This window comes from Chroicocephalus ridibundus, chromosome 7 (genome assembly GCF_963924245.1).
Source record: "Chroicocephalus ridibundus chromosome 7, bChrRid1.1, whole genome shotgun sequence".
In the NCBI taxonomy this organism is placed as follows: Eukaryota; Metazoa; Chordata; class Aves; order Charadriiformes; family Laridae; genus Chroicocephalus; species Chroicocephalus ridibundus.
The window spans coordinates 57,447,435-57,462,881 of record NC_086290.1 but is presented as its reverse complement, the minus strand read 5'-3'; the positions used below and the strand labels follow the sequence as shown (position 1 = coordinate 57,462,881).

The window sequence follows — 15,447 nt, the reverse complement described above, 5'->3', positions numbered from 1 at the left end:
CACGGGTATTTTTACGTGTCCTTAAGCAGTATTTAGTGGCTGCAGGCCATGAGTCCTTCAAATAGGCTCTAGCAAAGTTTGAAGTTTAATGCACAGAGACTGTTTATACATTTTGTTTGTTCTGCCACTGTTTTGCTACTTGAACATTAACCTTTAATAGAGCTAAATTAAATATACATGTCCTGATGAATAATTATGAGATTGCAAGCATTTTCATTTTGTACATAAAGCTTCTCAGGGATCGCAAATTTGACTAAAGGTTTAGTCATTATTCACTTTGTAATGCCCATGTTATTTTTGTCTTTTAATTCTTTGCTGATTTAAATATAAAAAGCCCTGTGTATTTGGAGGAAAATACCTCTTGTGGGTGTCCTGGCTTTTTACAATGGGCATGTTAAAAATGCACCCACAATTTTGTAAAGTTCAGTTTCTTTCATTGTGGCATTTTAACACTTTTATAGCAATCTCATAGCTGGAGCTTAAGATGCCTGCCTGATACGTTTTGCGGTTCCTGTAACAATTTAAGACACAGATAGATTGAGACAATCCAGCCTTTCTTTATGTTCAGCAGATGAATGTCCTGGGCTACCTCTTTGGGAGAAATGCTGAGCTGCAAAAGTGCGACAAAACGGCCATTCCCCATAAAGGTCGTCAGACCTACATGGGAGAAGGGTGATGTTGTGACAGCCCGTGCCTTAATTGGACCATACATAAATATTGCCGGGCCTTTAACTTGTGCTACTGCTGTGACTTAAACTTTATATTTAATTCCTTACCTGTACCCCCTGTCTCTGCCACAATAACATTTTAAGTTTGATTTATTATAAATATTTTAATACAGATAATAATAACGAAAAGCATTTGGCCTAAAAAGCATAAATGAAAAAGCTATGTAGTCATAAAGTATGTATGTGCAGAGAACAGATGACAAGCAACCTAGATTTTGTATTATGAACAGGGTAATGCCATAAGCTGTTGAAGAACCGAAGTAACAAAATGCAGCAGGCTGCTACTTACGGTGTCTCTGAGCTCAACATAACCCAGTACTATTCTTTTATAAACTATGAAACAACGCTGGCATATTGAAAAAACACACAGGCTCATGCTTAATGTGTTAACAGAGGTACAATAGACTTATTATGTGTTTCCAGAGACTGAGGGTGGTCTGAAAAATTAATGGCTCTGGTGGTTGAAAATTAAGTGAACTCCCTAATATATACTGTTGTTGATCCACTGAGTTTGGTGTTTAGCATTCCTCAACAGGAGACTAAATCTTTGCAGCCGTTTCACAAGAGATGCTGGCGCCCATAACAGAAATGTATTCAATAATCTTTTATAAGTCCATCGGACTCCAGTGTTTTCCTGTTCTGACTGGGAAGAAGTCCCAGAATAAATCACGCGTGCACGCGTCAGGTGCGTGATGAGGACTCTCTTTAGCAGAAGGGGACCAACGTCAGAGAATTAGTGCCGAGAGGACACTCAAAATCATTTCTATTTGATTAGTAGTGTAAGAAGATGGAACAAGAGCCACAAAAAGCAAGGTTCATAGAATTAATTACATCCGCATAGTATTTCTGACTATTATTGATCTGTCAATTAGAAAAAGTATCGCTCAGATCTCCAGTAACCTTTTGAGCTCAGCTCTGCAGGAGGGCACAGCTGGCTTCAGAAATTCACTGCCGCAGAAGCAGAGGTATGTGAGGGACGCAAGCTGTCAGGGAGATGTGCAGTTTGATTGTTTTTTACCCTCAAATTCTCAATTTGCAAGCAAAAATTTGAAACTCAAGACTCTCACATGCCTTCCTGTCGTGACTGACTGCAGCCAGGGGCACTGCCCTGTGGAACAACGCCGGGATGAAGGCGGCACACCCCAGCCTAACGGGTGACATAGATACAGTGAAGTATCTCTATTTTTTGAAGTTTGCGGGATACGAGGTGAGGAACATAACAGGAATAATAACTCAAAGTAGGGCCCTACTGGCACTTCAAATGGGTATTAATATAGAAAAAAGGACACGTGCTCTGTACTGTGTGAGTCGCAGAAGCGTTCCTGTTGTCTTACATTTTATTTTACTGTTTCTTTTTCAGATCCGGTTCCAGCCTTGGATTTAGGACAGCAGCTTCAGCTGAAGGTTCAACGTATGCACGATATTGAAACAGAGAACCAGAAACTTAGGGAAACTCTAGAGGAATACAATAAAGAATTTGCTGAGGTGAAAAATCAGGGTAGGTTGCAAACGTATTTGTTTATCGGCTTTTAATGTGTACTGAAATTTCAAGAATGGGATTAAATTCTGTTTTATTTCTTACAGGTGGGGTTGGTAGTAGTACTGAAATTCAATAAAGAAAGTATAATAGTCTATTGTAGCCACTTCTGTATTTAGATGTATAGGCATGACTTTGGGTAGGCTCTTTGCGTTTCTTTAAAAGTTTCATCTTCTGTAGCACCAAGTCAGAGACTGGAGCTGTTCTTCTGCATATTCGGTTGTAGCTTTCAGCGCTACCTGGAAATTGCCCCCCTGACTGAAGTTATACGTAGACGTTTTATGAGAGATGGTGCTACAGCTGACATCAAGCTGAATCTATGTGTGAGTGCGTGTAGTATGTATGTTTTACACAGACACACACACAAATCCAGGATTTTATACACACATACAAATCTGTACAGAATGGAACTTTTTCTGTACTCTGTTTTCCCTTGTCTAAATCTGAAATGTGTTACTGGAGTAAGTTCAGCATACGTACTTTATATTTACTCTAGCGACTATCCATAGAGCAATGTAAATGCAAACTAATACTATTTAATTATTTAAGTAAGTTTTAATGAGACCAAAGTACATGAAAATACATGGAAATCTGAATGAGATTTAAAGCTTGTTGTCTTTAAGACTGTCTGAATTTTCTTTTGATTCAGAAGAAAGTTTCCAGCACCAGGAAACAAAATTTCCTCAGTTGTACACCTCCTTGCCTATACATGGGACTTCTCATTTCCATGTTTAATACTCAGTTCTGGTTTGGTGGAAAGGTAAATTTTCTGAGTGTTTGGGAGCTTTATTTTTTTTTTTTTTATACTATGGAACTGTTGCACCCAAGTGGGTAACATTAGAAAACTACAATAGCAACTAAGTTGGTTGTTACATCTCATTTTCAGCAGGAGCATATATGTAGTTGTATGTTTTGTTTTAACACAGAGGGTGTGACCTATGGAGAGGACAGGTAGCAGTGTGCAAGGATTCAGGCTGGACTACAGAAGGTGTCACGTGGGAGCTGTAGTGCTCTGTGCCCGACACGATTTTTGCTGGAAATGTAGAATAATGGCAGTTCACTGTGCAGAGTTTTCCTGAGGCTGTGTGTCCTGTCCATCCAGCCATGACACGGGTTCATCCCAGAGAGTGGAGGAGATCTCGACTTCCAGAGGCTTTTTTGCTGCAACCATTGATAAATTGGCGTTTTTTATTTTCCCTGGTGTGCGCTAACTTCCTTTCAGTTTTGCCACTGTAGTCTTTGCCTTGTTTTTCACTCCAGTGCAATAGTTTTTCACTCTATTTCAAACCAGGATTAATAAGATATCCAGGGAAAAGCCTGTTGGTAGCTGAGGGTGCTTTGATCAGTTAATCTCTTTGTTTGGAGGGCTGTGTATGAGCTACACAGTGCCTGTAAGAACTTCTTCCAAAACTGGTATAAATGGCAGTAGCTAACAAGCTTTAGCTGACCTGAACAGTCAGGCACTTAGTTCTTCGAGCAATGTGGAGGAGTAAAGTGTGCTTGTCCAACACACCTATTGTTAGGTGCCTAAAGGTAAAACCAGATTTTGTTACAAAGTTCTAATTTTTTCCCATATTTATGCACTTCTTGCATTCATTTCTGTAGTTTAGGCTCCTCTGAAAATGAAACATTCAGACTTTGTCAAGATGCAGCTATATGCATTTCCATGAGATTATTTTTCTCCATATACCTGACCACTTTTGCAGATTTATGTCTGAAAATACCTGGAGCAAAGAAGATGTCTCCAGTACAAAGAGTACATCCTTTGTACGTATGAACAAGCATCCTTTTGTCTGTGTGAAGGAGCATCCTTTGCTTATTCAGGAAAAGATCAGAATTTCTATTACTTCCCGGACCTGGAAGAAGAATTTTCCTTTGCTTAAAAAGAAAAAAAAAAAAAAAGAAAAAAAGAAAGTGACGTGTCCTTTTCACAGCCTATTACTCAGTAATGAGCCTCATCTGATTTTTGCACGGCTAGCAAAACCCCGCTCCTTCATTCAAAAGTAGCTGCTTTGCTGGCAGTCATTTTTACCCCTCTTCCCCCCGCTTTTTTGTGGTCGCAGTGACCCAGGCTGCCTCGGGGGTAATTCCCAGAGCTTGTCACCAGCTATCTGCTGTCTGGCTTTACAGTTCTCGAAGTCTAAAAGTCTAGACTTCAAAAGGATTGTGCATGATTTTGTGTGATATTATTGGGATTTTTTCCCCCAAATCCATAGGCTTTACTTTTCATAGTAGAGTTTGTCTTTCTACAACGTTTCTGCAGAATGAGAAACTTTTTATGTCCAAAGGTGTTTTTTCCTAAAAGCACTGTTAATGACATCTGTTAATAAGCTTATGTCTTTAAACCACCGCATCTCTGCGTAAGTACGTTGAAATGTATTGGGAGCTGCGAGACTTCTGGCAGTCTCACGCTTTTTCCAAATTCCATTATTGTTACAAAGCATACTCTGGTGAATGTCCTGCTTTTCCTCTTTGGAGCCCTATAAGGATTCCGTCCTTTCCTGGGGGTGGGATCAAAGGACTTTCACGTGGGAAGGGATCAGGACACGTAGCAAGATGCTGTCCGTCAGAGGCTGCCCCGTCGCTCGGTGGGTTTATGCATCTTCGCCCGTCCATTACCGGGCACAGTAAATGCAAGATGCCGTCTTTATCGGAGAGAAGGATTTCTGCAAATTCCCTGGAAAGGCTACAAGCGCGCTCAGAAAGTTCTAATAGTTAATGCTTGTGCGTAAAACCCAGTGTGGATGACAAGGCAGTTAGAGCAACTGGAATATGCGTCTGTTGGATCGGATCTACTGTTAATACAGCAGTTAAATCTTAACTGCCGTATTTTTCATCAGTTGTGAAGCAGAACGTAGCTGTATCCCAGATATGTGTTCAATTAGTGTTAGATTGCATCTGTGCATGAACCGTAGTAAAACTGCCTCTTTTTACATGAGCACGGTTACGTGAATTATCTGTCCTGTGTGTAAATGCACACTTAAACCTACACTGGGACTTTATTAATCTCCACTCCGCAGCGAGCTAATTTGAGACTAGTCAACAAGGTGATATTATATTTTACAATTGATTTTTTTTTTTCTTCCTTTTTAAAGTCATGTTAGAGGAACCTTCTTCACTCTGCTTTCCAGCAAACTCCATTGATCCTTCTCAACCTAAACACTTAAAGTTCAATTTAACATTTAGGGAGTAAAAGGTCTCCAAAGGGACTCATATCCATTGATTTTGTGTCAGAGTTGAAGAGCTAAAGTTTAAAACACACTGAGCCTACAGGGTAAAGAAAGCCTTGTGTTGTGGAACCACGTGGAGCTGTGTAAACTCATTCTTCCCCTATTGTTTTTTCTGTAGAGGTTACAATAAAAGCACTTAAAGAGAAAATCCGAGAATATGAACAGACCCTGAAGAACCAAGCGGAGAATATAGCCCTTGAAAAAGAACAAAAGTTACAAAATGATTTTGCGGAGAAGGAGAGGTGAGTGTGTGCGTCTGTAGGTATTGTAGAGGAGGAGAGATGTGTTTTTCTGTTTAATCTTCCCAGCCAGGACTCTCTCTGCAGTGGGCTGAGACAGCTCATATATTGAGCGATTCTGGTGATTTATGTGTTTGACACGGAATCATTTGATACTCAACTTTGCACAGAAAAACAATCGTGAAAGTGTGGAAGGAAAACAAGGACAGATTGTTTCTTCGCGGTAGTGTTGTGTGGGGAGGTGTCATGTTCAGAAGGGTGCAAACCTGCTTTTATTCTTCACTAGCTGTATTGTCCTTTGTGACACTAATCTTTCTCCATTAGCTGACAGTGTAATTCAGTCTGCTGTGTCCGCTTTGTGTGTCACAGCACCGTTGTACAGTCTGTACAACCCTGAGCTGTTTAAGATGAAACACTGTACTCGAGAGCCTGGGTAAAAGATGCATCACCCCTGCTCCCGTGGTAACGTCTGAGAGAGGGGATGTGTTCCTGAACTGTCCTGGAAAGGTTTGCATATTCCCACGTATCAATGTTAAGAAGAATTTAATTATTTATTATTGATTTTTGGAAGCATCTTGGGTGCGTTTCTAATCTTTTGCGAATGAGCAGGGAATGTCTGAATCCTGTAGGTTAGTGGGCAGACAAATCAGGCAGGACAAGACCGAGGGAGTTCTTTCCCTGCCTTGAGAATTTATTTCTCCCATGGAGCAGTGACTCTGAAGCTGTAATATGTTCAGCTTAGTGTGGAAGCCCTTCAGTTTACGTGAGCTTTTTAGTTGGTGGGTTGGTTGTTTAAATTCAAGTCTGAGTGGGAGGAATCTACTGGTGAATGCAAAGCTTTTTTTAATTTGTCTATATCCATGGTTACTTTTTGATAAGTAGCAGGTGAGCTGTGGCTTTAACAAGTGCAATTTAGATATGCTTAAAAATAAAATAAAATGGCAGGTCGTGGAATGCAAATAAAAGCGTGTATAAGAGAGATTTTGAATTCTCAAAGTATATAGTGTGGTATGAAGGGAACTGACGCGTCTTTCTTGCTATAAATAGTTATTAACCTGGTCAGCAGTGTTGGAGAATGAATTAGTGCACCCTATGGGGTGCAAGTAGGATGCTGGTAGTTTCATAAGCTGTTTCACAATTCTGAAATCTGCAGAATATCTTAAAAGCAATGTCGCAAAAAGCAGCAACTCCTGGGAGATGTTGGAGCAACTCCCTTTCAAAGATGAGTCTTATAACTCCTGTAGCCTTTAGCAAAGAGCGTAGCGACTGTATGGCCAGATGATGTTAAAACGTGTATGACTGACACAAACAAGAAAATATTGCCTGCGGACATAGAGAAATGTGAGCATGTTAAAGGTTTGCTCATGTTATATGGAAAATATCAATGTGAGATTTGTTTTGAAATACGCGTGTTTTTGTAAAGAGTAGCTAATAATATTGCTGCATTTGGCATCCATTACAGCTATGATGAAACAGCTGCCGCATCTATTCAGTATATCAGTTATGGCAACAAATTTCTTCATTATGACAGTGAAATGGAAATGTATCATTCTTCTTGTACTAACTTTGTACAACAGAGGGTGCTTGGTGACAATTTTCTTAATGCGTGTGACATTTCCAAAACAAATTATGCTCAAGAAAACCTTCCACTAAAGTTGTCATTTATATAGCAGTCAACTCTTGTATAATGTTCACAGCTTATGTTATGAGGTGGCTACACTGTTAAAATTTTAATAAGTGGGACTGCAAAGTATGAACAGTATGGCAATGTGACATGATTTACGGGTCCCACTGAAGCACCTTGTAGTCTGTGTGGTGTTGTCACTTGTCTGGTTACAGTTGAGACATTTAATCACTCTATCTTCCAAATTTGCAAAATACAAAGAAGTTGTTTAACGTGACACGAGCTCTGTTCTCACCTCTTCCCTTTACAGAAAATTGCAGGAGACACAGATGTCGACAGCCTCGAAGCTGGAAGAAGCCGAACACAAAGTTCAAGCTTTGCAAACAGGTTTGGCACCGCTATTCTGACCTATAGCAATGATGGGGCTGGAGGTGAGAGGAGAGAGATCATTCTGTGTATCAGGACTGTGTGTGAACCAGCTCTTGCAAGCGCGGAGAGATCCAGCAGAGCTTGGATGTGCTTTGTGAATCGGAGCTGCTTTTGGGCTTCACGCCTTGTGTCAGCGCTGGTGTTGCAGCCAGTCTATTGGTAAATACAGTGAGCAAAGCCGAGCGTGAAGCACGTACAGCATCAGAGCATCGCTGCAATTACAGCAGGCCATAGAACTTTTCATCCGCGTTGCGTTTTGCTCTGGTTTCACGTGTTTCTGAACTAGGATAAATACATGTAGTGGTCTGGGTTCAGTGTGAACCCAGTTTCCACCAGTGTGTCTTGCCTGTTGCTGTGACTTGCTTGCCATGAATTTTCCACTCTGCATACTTACAGATTCCAGGTCTGGACACATTTGGTTTCGTTCACTATGAGAACACAAGAAATTTTATTCCCTGAATTACTGCAGTAAATATTTCAAATGAATAAGCAGTTTAGCCAGTTTAATAAGAAATTAATGATGTCTAGCTTTATTAGGCAAAAAGTGGAAATCTTTGCAATATAAAAGAAATAAGAAATCATGAAAAATCAAAAGTTATGTTTTTTCTAAGTCATCATGCTTTGCCTAGGTAGAAGGATAAAGCAAAGAATTTTTCATCAGGAGGTGTATAGCTTTATTTATGGCTGAATAAAAGAAAAAGGAGTAATCTTTTTTGCTTTTCGCTGTTGTTACAGTGCTGTAATGCTTCATGTTTATGCCTTTTAGCCTTGGAAAAAACCAGAACAGAACTATTTGATCTGAAAACAAAATACGATGAAGAAACTACTGCAAAGTAAGATTTCACTGTTTTCTTTCTATGTCTTCCTTCAGGGTATCGCTGCTTTTTTGTTTTGCATCTGTCTGTTGGAGACAGACGAGATGGAAGAGCAGGAGTCCAAATTTGTTGGAAAACATGGTCATAATTTGGCCTCCTATAGAGAGATTATTAGTTTTCATATTTTCTTCCACCCAACAAAACACTTTTCCTGGCACACATGCTGCTGTATTCCTGGTTTCATTCTCAGGTGCTGCCATCTACTATGTATTGCTTGCGCTATGTGTCTCTTATATTTTATTTAGAAATAGGGCAATTTCAGAAATAAGATGTTTACTGTGATCTTCCGGTCTTGGTGAAAATTTAGTTTAGTAAAGGATTTCTCTCTCACTGTTAGGCACCCTGGTTCTTTCTGCTTTTGGGGTAGCAGTCGTCACTGTCAAATCCAGCCCCAAATTACAGAGAGCAATGTTTTTGGCAGATTTTTCTTGTTTTCAAGTAGAACATGAAGGTAGTCTCAAAAATATGTATCCTTGTCTTCTCAATGGCTACTGTTTTCAATTATCCCCTGGTTTTATTAACAATCAGTGCAGGAAACAACAAGAGAGAGACAGACTTCTGCTGTTTTTCTTTGAACCCTTCATGTTTAAGGAAAGTTAGTAATGAGAAGGAATTCTCATGATCAGCAGTATTAAGCCCAAGGAGTCGTTTCTGTGTCTGGAAATGGGATGGGAAAGAAGAAGCCATTTCAGATGGGTGTCCCTGGCCTGCTGTAAGGGCAAGGGTTGGAAGACTTCCTGTGCCCACCACCCGCATCCCGCAGAGCCCCAGCTTCCCCTCCTCTTCCAGGTAGGCAGGCGATGGGGTAAACAGAGAGGAAAACCCTTGTGCCTACCCTTGCAGCGTAAGGGAAGGCTGCTGGCAGTCCTCATGGTGGGGCAAGAGAAACTATAACCTAGGCTCAATGGCAGGAATGACGTGGTCTTATTTTTGTCTGTAGGTAAGTGCTTTCTGGTATGGCTTACAGCACTCTGGATAATACAGGTTTTTCAAAACCAGTCAGATTGGCAACAAGTTTTAATTTCTTAGCATGCAGTTCTACGAGCGCTGAGGATCCGATTCCCCACTGAGTACATGGGGAACTTGGAGCTTACAAAAGTCAGGCCATAGTAGTTAAGAATCAGCACTTGGAGTTGAAACACTTTTTACATCATTCAAGATAATCTTTTAGGTAGATTTTGGGTTTGCTCTGTAAGTCCAGTTCCCTTTGAGTTCCATATAAGGTGATCAAAAGTATATTTGTTCCCTCATTGATTTCACCCTTCTCTAAGAGACGCATACTAACGATGTTTCTGATGGAGCCTTAAATTACTGCAGATTGCCTTTATTTATTTTTTTCTGCATGTAACTGGTGCCGGCAGCTCTGTTGCTGTTGCTTTGTCTTGCAGTGGCTTTTGCAGGAACAGTCAGAGATCAGGGCTCAGTGGTTGTAGGCCCTGGACCTAATAACCCCTCAACCTTTTTAATGTTTTCATTTGAAGAATGTTTGCTTCATTTTTTTAATAATATTTCCCTAAGTACTGTAATTTATCTTGTACTGAGCAAAAGATGTACTCTGAACTGTTTGCCTTTCGAACAGGTTTCATTCTTTCAGAGAGATTCGTGTGGAAATATTTTCATGTGATCTCGAATGTGATTCTTAGCTAATATATATAGAATTACATAAAATTAGTAGCATCTGCAGTAACAAGAAGTTTATTGTGTTCTGTGGCAGAATGATTACGAAGGCTGGGTCTGGAATATAGTGATCATAGAGCTGAATCCTGAGCAGACATTAAGCGTGTACTTTATCTCCCAAACTAATGTACTGTGAAAATAAACTTGTAGGTCCTAATAACAGCAGAAATATTTTATCATTGTTTTGGATATTTATGGCAGGAATAGTTCTTGCATAACAACAATCATCTGTGGCATTTGTAGCCCAAATTTTGCAATATGGAAATCTAGAAAAACATGAAAAGGGAACTGAATGTAGACAGTGAAATTGAGTCATCTATTTTAATTGTAAAAGCTGGGAGAAATGTTGAAAAAACACCAATAAAAACGGTGAAAGACAGTTTGATTCTTTTCTAAAAAGAAACCCTCTTTTGATCTAAGTCTGAAAAGCTACTTGTATTGCCAATTTTAATTTTATGTTTTAAAAACATGTGATTTTTATCTTAGGCCAGAATTGTTAGTTTTACAGACGCTTATTTGATGCAGATGAATTGGAGTGCCTTCAGGAAAAAAGAGATAATTGTCAATTTTTTAAAGCTAACAGTACTTTTAAGATTTTCATTTTTGGAATAAAGCTGTCTTTCAACTGTTTGTAACTTTGAAAATCTTTCAAACAACAAAAAAAAAAAGAAGCAAAAGAAATACACAGTAAGAAGTCTCCAGTATCAGCATTAAGGGTCTGGGTTTTGTCCTAGCGACTGGTTGTTGTGATCTTAAAGTTGGAAATCAGTGTGTCAGCTTGTTTGTTTATCTTTTCAAAAGGTTCCTGCTCAAAGTACTACTTGCAAAGTGAGGTTCAGAGGTGCAGTCCGAACGTGATGCTAGCAAGGCATCCTCAAATGAGAGCAGTGGCTGAAGTTAAAACCTTCAGTCAGATCAGCTGGGGTGGCCCCAGTCTATCAAAATCCGCCGTTCCCTCGGCCAGGGAGCAGGTAACGCGCGGAGGTGCTGCCCTGGCCCTTCCCCGGCCCCTGCGGCCCGCAGACACCCCACGTGCCGGGCACTGAAGGTGTTAATGACAAAAAAGAAGTTTATTATGTGCAGTCATTGCAGTCTGTCAGCTGGAATATCAGAAGCTGAATTTGACAAGATGGCAGCAGCAAAGTTTTCCATGTGTAGGCTTGAAGTAAAATGTAATTAGCCTTTATGTGCAGAACAAGGATCCATTGATGAATACAGCTGGTCTTTGTTTTCTTCTGTCATTGAGTGTGGGAGGTAAAAGTGTTCTTCTTCATGTTTATTAATACAAGATTCCTTAGACAAATGGCAAGCACAGTTTAATATTTGTTGGAACACAGAGGGGCTTGCCAAAACAGTTGTTGTGTAAGAGGATTTCAAGGTTTTCAGATTATAATCATCTCTGGGTTAAATAAATGAATGATTACTCTGCCTTTTTCAATTAAAGAGGCACATCCTCTCTCTTGAGGCCTGATACCGATTTTGTTTGCTGCCCCACACGTTTCTGTCAGCAAACCTGGATTTAACCAGCACTAATGAGTTTGATCTGGAGATTCTATCAGAGCTAGAACTGAAAAGCAAACTCAGACTGGAGTTTCAGGAAAATTAAACAATGTCGAGTTTTTCTTTTCCTAGTGCAACAGACATTTTTTTTTTTTCTTCCTCCTCTGTACAAAAAGAAACATTCTTGTATGCGTTTCCTCCGTTTTCTGGGGACAGACTGTTCTCCCTGCTAACGTTGCTCTTTCACTTCTGGTTTGCTGCAGAGTCTGAGCAAGTGTTTGGGATTCCCAGCTGAGCGGCTAATGCTCCCGGCCGGAGCGGTTGAATTCCAGTTTTAGATCAATTCCAGAGCCACCTCTTTGCTCCGACCTCTCCTCTCCCCCAACCTAAATGAATTCTAATTGGAAAAGGATCTTCGGTTGTAGCACATACAGTAGGCTTGTTACATTACTGTTAACATGTGGGTTGAGGCTCCCTGCCTTTGATGAAAGAAAATATCGAATTTCACTGAAATGCTACATTTTCACCAGTAAATGTTAAGTAGCCTTGTGAGGATTTTAGGTACTGCCCCCCCTTCTGCAATAAAAAGCCTTCATAAACAACACAAAGCAAAAAATGTTTAGGTTAAGGTTGTCAGTTAAAGCAGCTCTGCTGCCAGTTCTCTTGCTTACGCAACTTTCTGAAAGATGCAGCCTCTTTGTTCTTCTAAAAGTAGCGTATGCGTAGAAAATGCAATGGAGAAGGAAGTTTCCATATTTACTGAAGCTCACCCTAAAACAACTACTTTCTACAACTTTCAGAAAAATAGTTTGCCTTCCAGTATGCAAGGCAGAGAATTGTTGTCCTTTCATAGATTAGACTGATTATTATTTTTTTGGCAACACAGCTAAGGATGACACAGGAGGGCATATTGGTGTAGCATCATTAAGACTACACTGGTGCAATATTGCAAATTAACCCCACTGTATAGATCCAGCTGACTTATTTTAATCCTGGACTGCATTTTAATGAAGACTAAATCTGGAAATGAACAGAGCGCGGTTGATGAAAGTGCGATCTGTGAGCTGGCAGTCCCTCCTTTACAATAAAGGAGAATTTTTCATTGTTTTAGGGCCTGAATCCAAAAACTTGACTCACAGGATTTCAATATCAGTGTTTAATGCTCCTTTTTTTTGCATAGACCCTCAGTCAGGGAGGCTGGGGATACCCGGGGTGGGCTCCGTGCACTCTTCCAAAGGCCGTCTCTGCCCTAACGAGCTTACAGCACGGTATCATGACAACGTCAAAGAAGGTAATGAAACAAATAGGTAGAAGCTGAAGAGTGGGAGGACAAAGTAATGCCTATTTTCATCCCTGTATCCTGCTTGAAAATAAATCCTCAAGTAATCTGCCCGCAGTCAGAGGTGGGTGACAGATGGGGAGTGCTGGGGCAGAGGCGACGATGGTGTCAGGCAGGAGGGATGCGGGGAGGGAAACGGCTCCTCCTGGTACCTGAACGCAGGCGCTCCAGGCTCCACTTGTGGGGAAAGGAAGAGGTTTCATGGATTATACACTAAAAATACAGTAACAGAAGGGGATGCCTGCGGTTTTTGGAGTGAAGGGTGCTCCTCTTCCTACTCATTATTGAACAGGCCTGTTCTTCAGGCATCAGTGCAGAGTAAAGTTCTGAAGATGTGGCTTTCTGCATGGAAGGGAGTGTAGGACTGGGCTTGAAAACAGAGGATCAGTAGTTTTAGAGAATTCATGAAGAATTATTTCTGCCTAAAGTTATGTGATAGAATTGGAGTTCAAGTATTCATGTGAAATCTTCTATTACGTTGGGGCAAATCTCAGTTAACTTGGACTTCAGGGGAATAATTTCCAATATATGGTGAGAATTGAATTTGGCCTATGAATTATTTACTTTAATTTTTTTTAACAAATCTTTCTTGTTTAAGTGCTGGCTGGTACCAATATATCACTTCTCAAATGTTTGTAGCCTCCCATTTTGACGGTGCTCAGGGTCAAACTGAATAAAAAATAAAGTCGTGCTCCCTCCAGCATCACATAATTACTGTGATAGATGGTCCCAAATGCTGCTTCCCCCCATTGAGCATGAAATACTGTAGTTAGGGTGGTTGTGTTGTACATGACATGAAATAGCTTCTATTTGCTGTGCCTTTAAGGTCTTAAAGTTTCCTATTTCCTGTTCTTCTGATGAGTCATTAACTGCTCGTCTCTGGAATTATTGCTGTATTTAAAATTATTTCCCTAAAAACAGGAGATGGAGAACTTCATAGGCCATGTCTCTTACAGTTTTCTCTGTTATTAAATTTTCCTAGTCATGCTGCCATCAGTGAAACCCCAGGAGTAGTGGTAATGGGGGGATGAGAAATCAGGGAAGATGTTACAGAGAACTAGGGGTTTTTTTAAGAAAAAAAAAAGGGGGAAGAAAACTTGAATGTCTTAAATCTTACAGAAATCTCTGACTGCATTTTACAATTTGGCATATTTGTTAAAAGTTTTAACTGTGCCTTATGCAAAACTCAACAGGCTGAAAGTCACTATGTAACATTAATATTTTGCTTAAAAACCTAGAAATGAAGATGAATGAAAACACTTGGGAGATCTGCTTCTTATTTTGATCTAAAGCTCTTGTGTGAAGTAGGACTTGAAAGCCCATGTGCAAACCAGCCTTTTTTGTCAATTTTCTGGTTCAGCCTACAGTCAAACCAGAAAAGTTGCAAGACAGTATGCTGTGGGGAGAGAACTACGGTGTTACCGTAAAACACTCGCCTTTGTGAAATACTGAGTGTGTGCTTTGAAATGTTGTCATTAGCCTTGACTTTTGGGTAGGGAGACTGAGGCACGAGGAGTGAGTATAATGCTCAAAGCCAACAAGTCTGGTCTTGGCTGGAGTCTGGAAATAAGCAGACACAAGAATCGTAAACCATAAACTGGCAAAAAGATTTTTATTTTTATTTTTGTATTTAATTTCTAAGAGTGCATTTCTGAGGACTCCATATAAACGGAGCATTTACAGTTTGTAGGAGTTAGTGCTGGAACCGGGCCGTCTTGTCTCTTTTGTTAGATGTGTAATGCTTGCAATTAGTTAATGTAACTTTTTGACAGCACAGAAGTGCCCTAGGTCCTTTCAGAGGTTTTTTTGTTTGTTTTTTAACCTCAAGTGAGACTGTTGAGTTCCTTTTTCTAGTATAGCCTAAAAGCTGGTGTTATTTAACAACCCAAAGTAGAAAAAAATAGCCTTAGGGTATTCCAGCATATTCTAGTCATCACCCTGTTATCTGTAACCTTGGGTTGACATGAGATCCTTAGATGGAAATCTTTAAATAAATGCAAAGTACTGCATCAGCGGGGCTTAGGCTACTGTGCCAGCCGTGCTCTTGGTCACCCTGACCCTGTCTGCACCGCGGCTCCTTACTGGGCATGAAACCGCATGGGAGAGGCTGCAGCATCCTTGGCGCATGGTCTGTACGAAATCACAAGGGGCAGGAGCGTCCCGGCCCTCTCTGCTCTCACTTGTTCAAGGCCAGGTTGGACGGGGCTTGGGGCAACCTGGTCTGGTGGGAGGTGTCCCTGCCCAGGGCAGGGGGTTTGGCACTAGATGA

General features: G+C 40.5%; 1 protein-coding gene across 6 annotated transcripts in view; it reads left to right on the top strand.

Annotated features, from left to right (window-relative positions):
- The window catches only part of CUX1 (cut like homeobox 1), a 280,930-nt gene that overhangs the window by 137,368 nt on the left and 128,115 nt on the right, over positions 1-15,447 (top strand). For all 6 annotated transcript variants that reach the window (XM_063341501.1, XM_063341500.1, XM_063341499.1 and 3 more), the window contains 4 exons: positions 2,089-2,226; positions 5,614-5,737; positions 7,669-7,745; positions 8,554-8,620. In XM_063341501.1, coding sequence (XP_063197571.1) covers positions 2,089-2,226; positions 5,614-5,737; positions 7,669-7,745; positions 8,554-8,620 — 406 coding nt within the window. The remainder of the gene's footprint in view (positions 1-2,088; positions 2,227-5,613; positions 5,738-7,668; positions 7,746-8,553; positions 8,621-15,447) is intronic.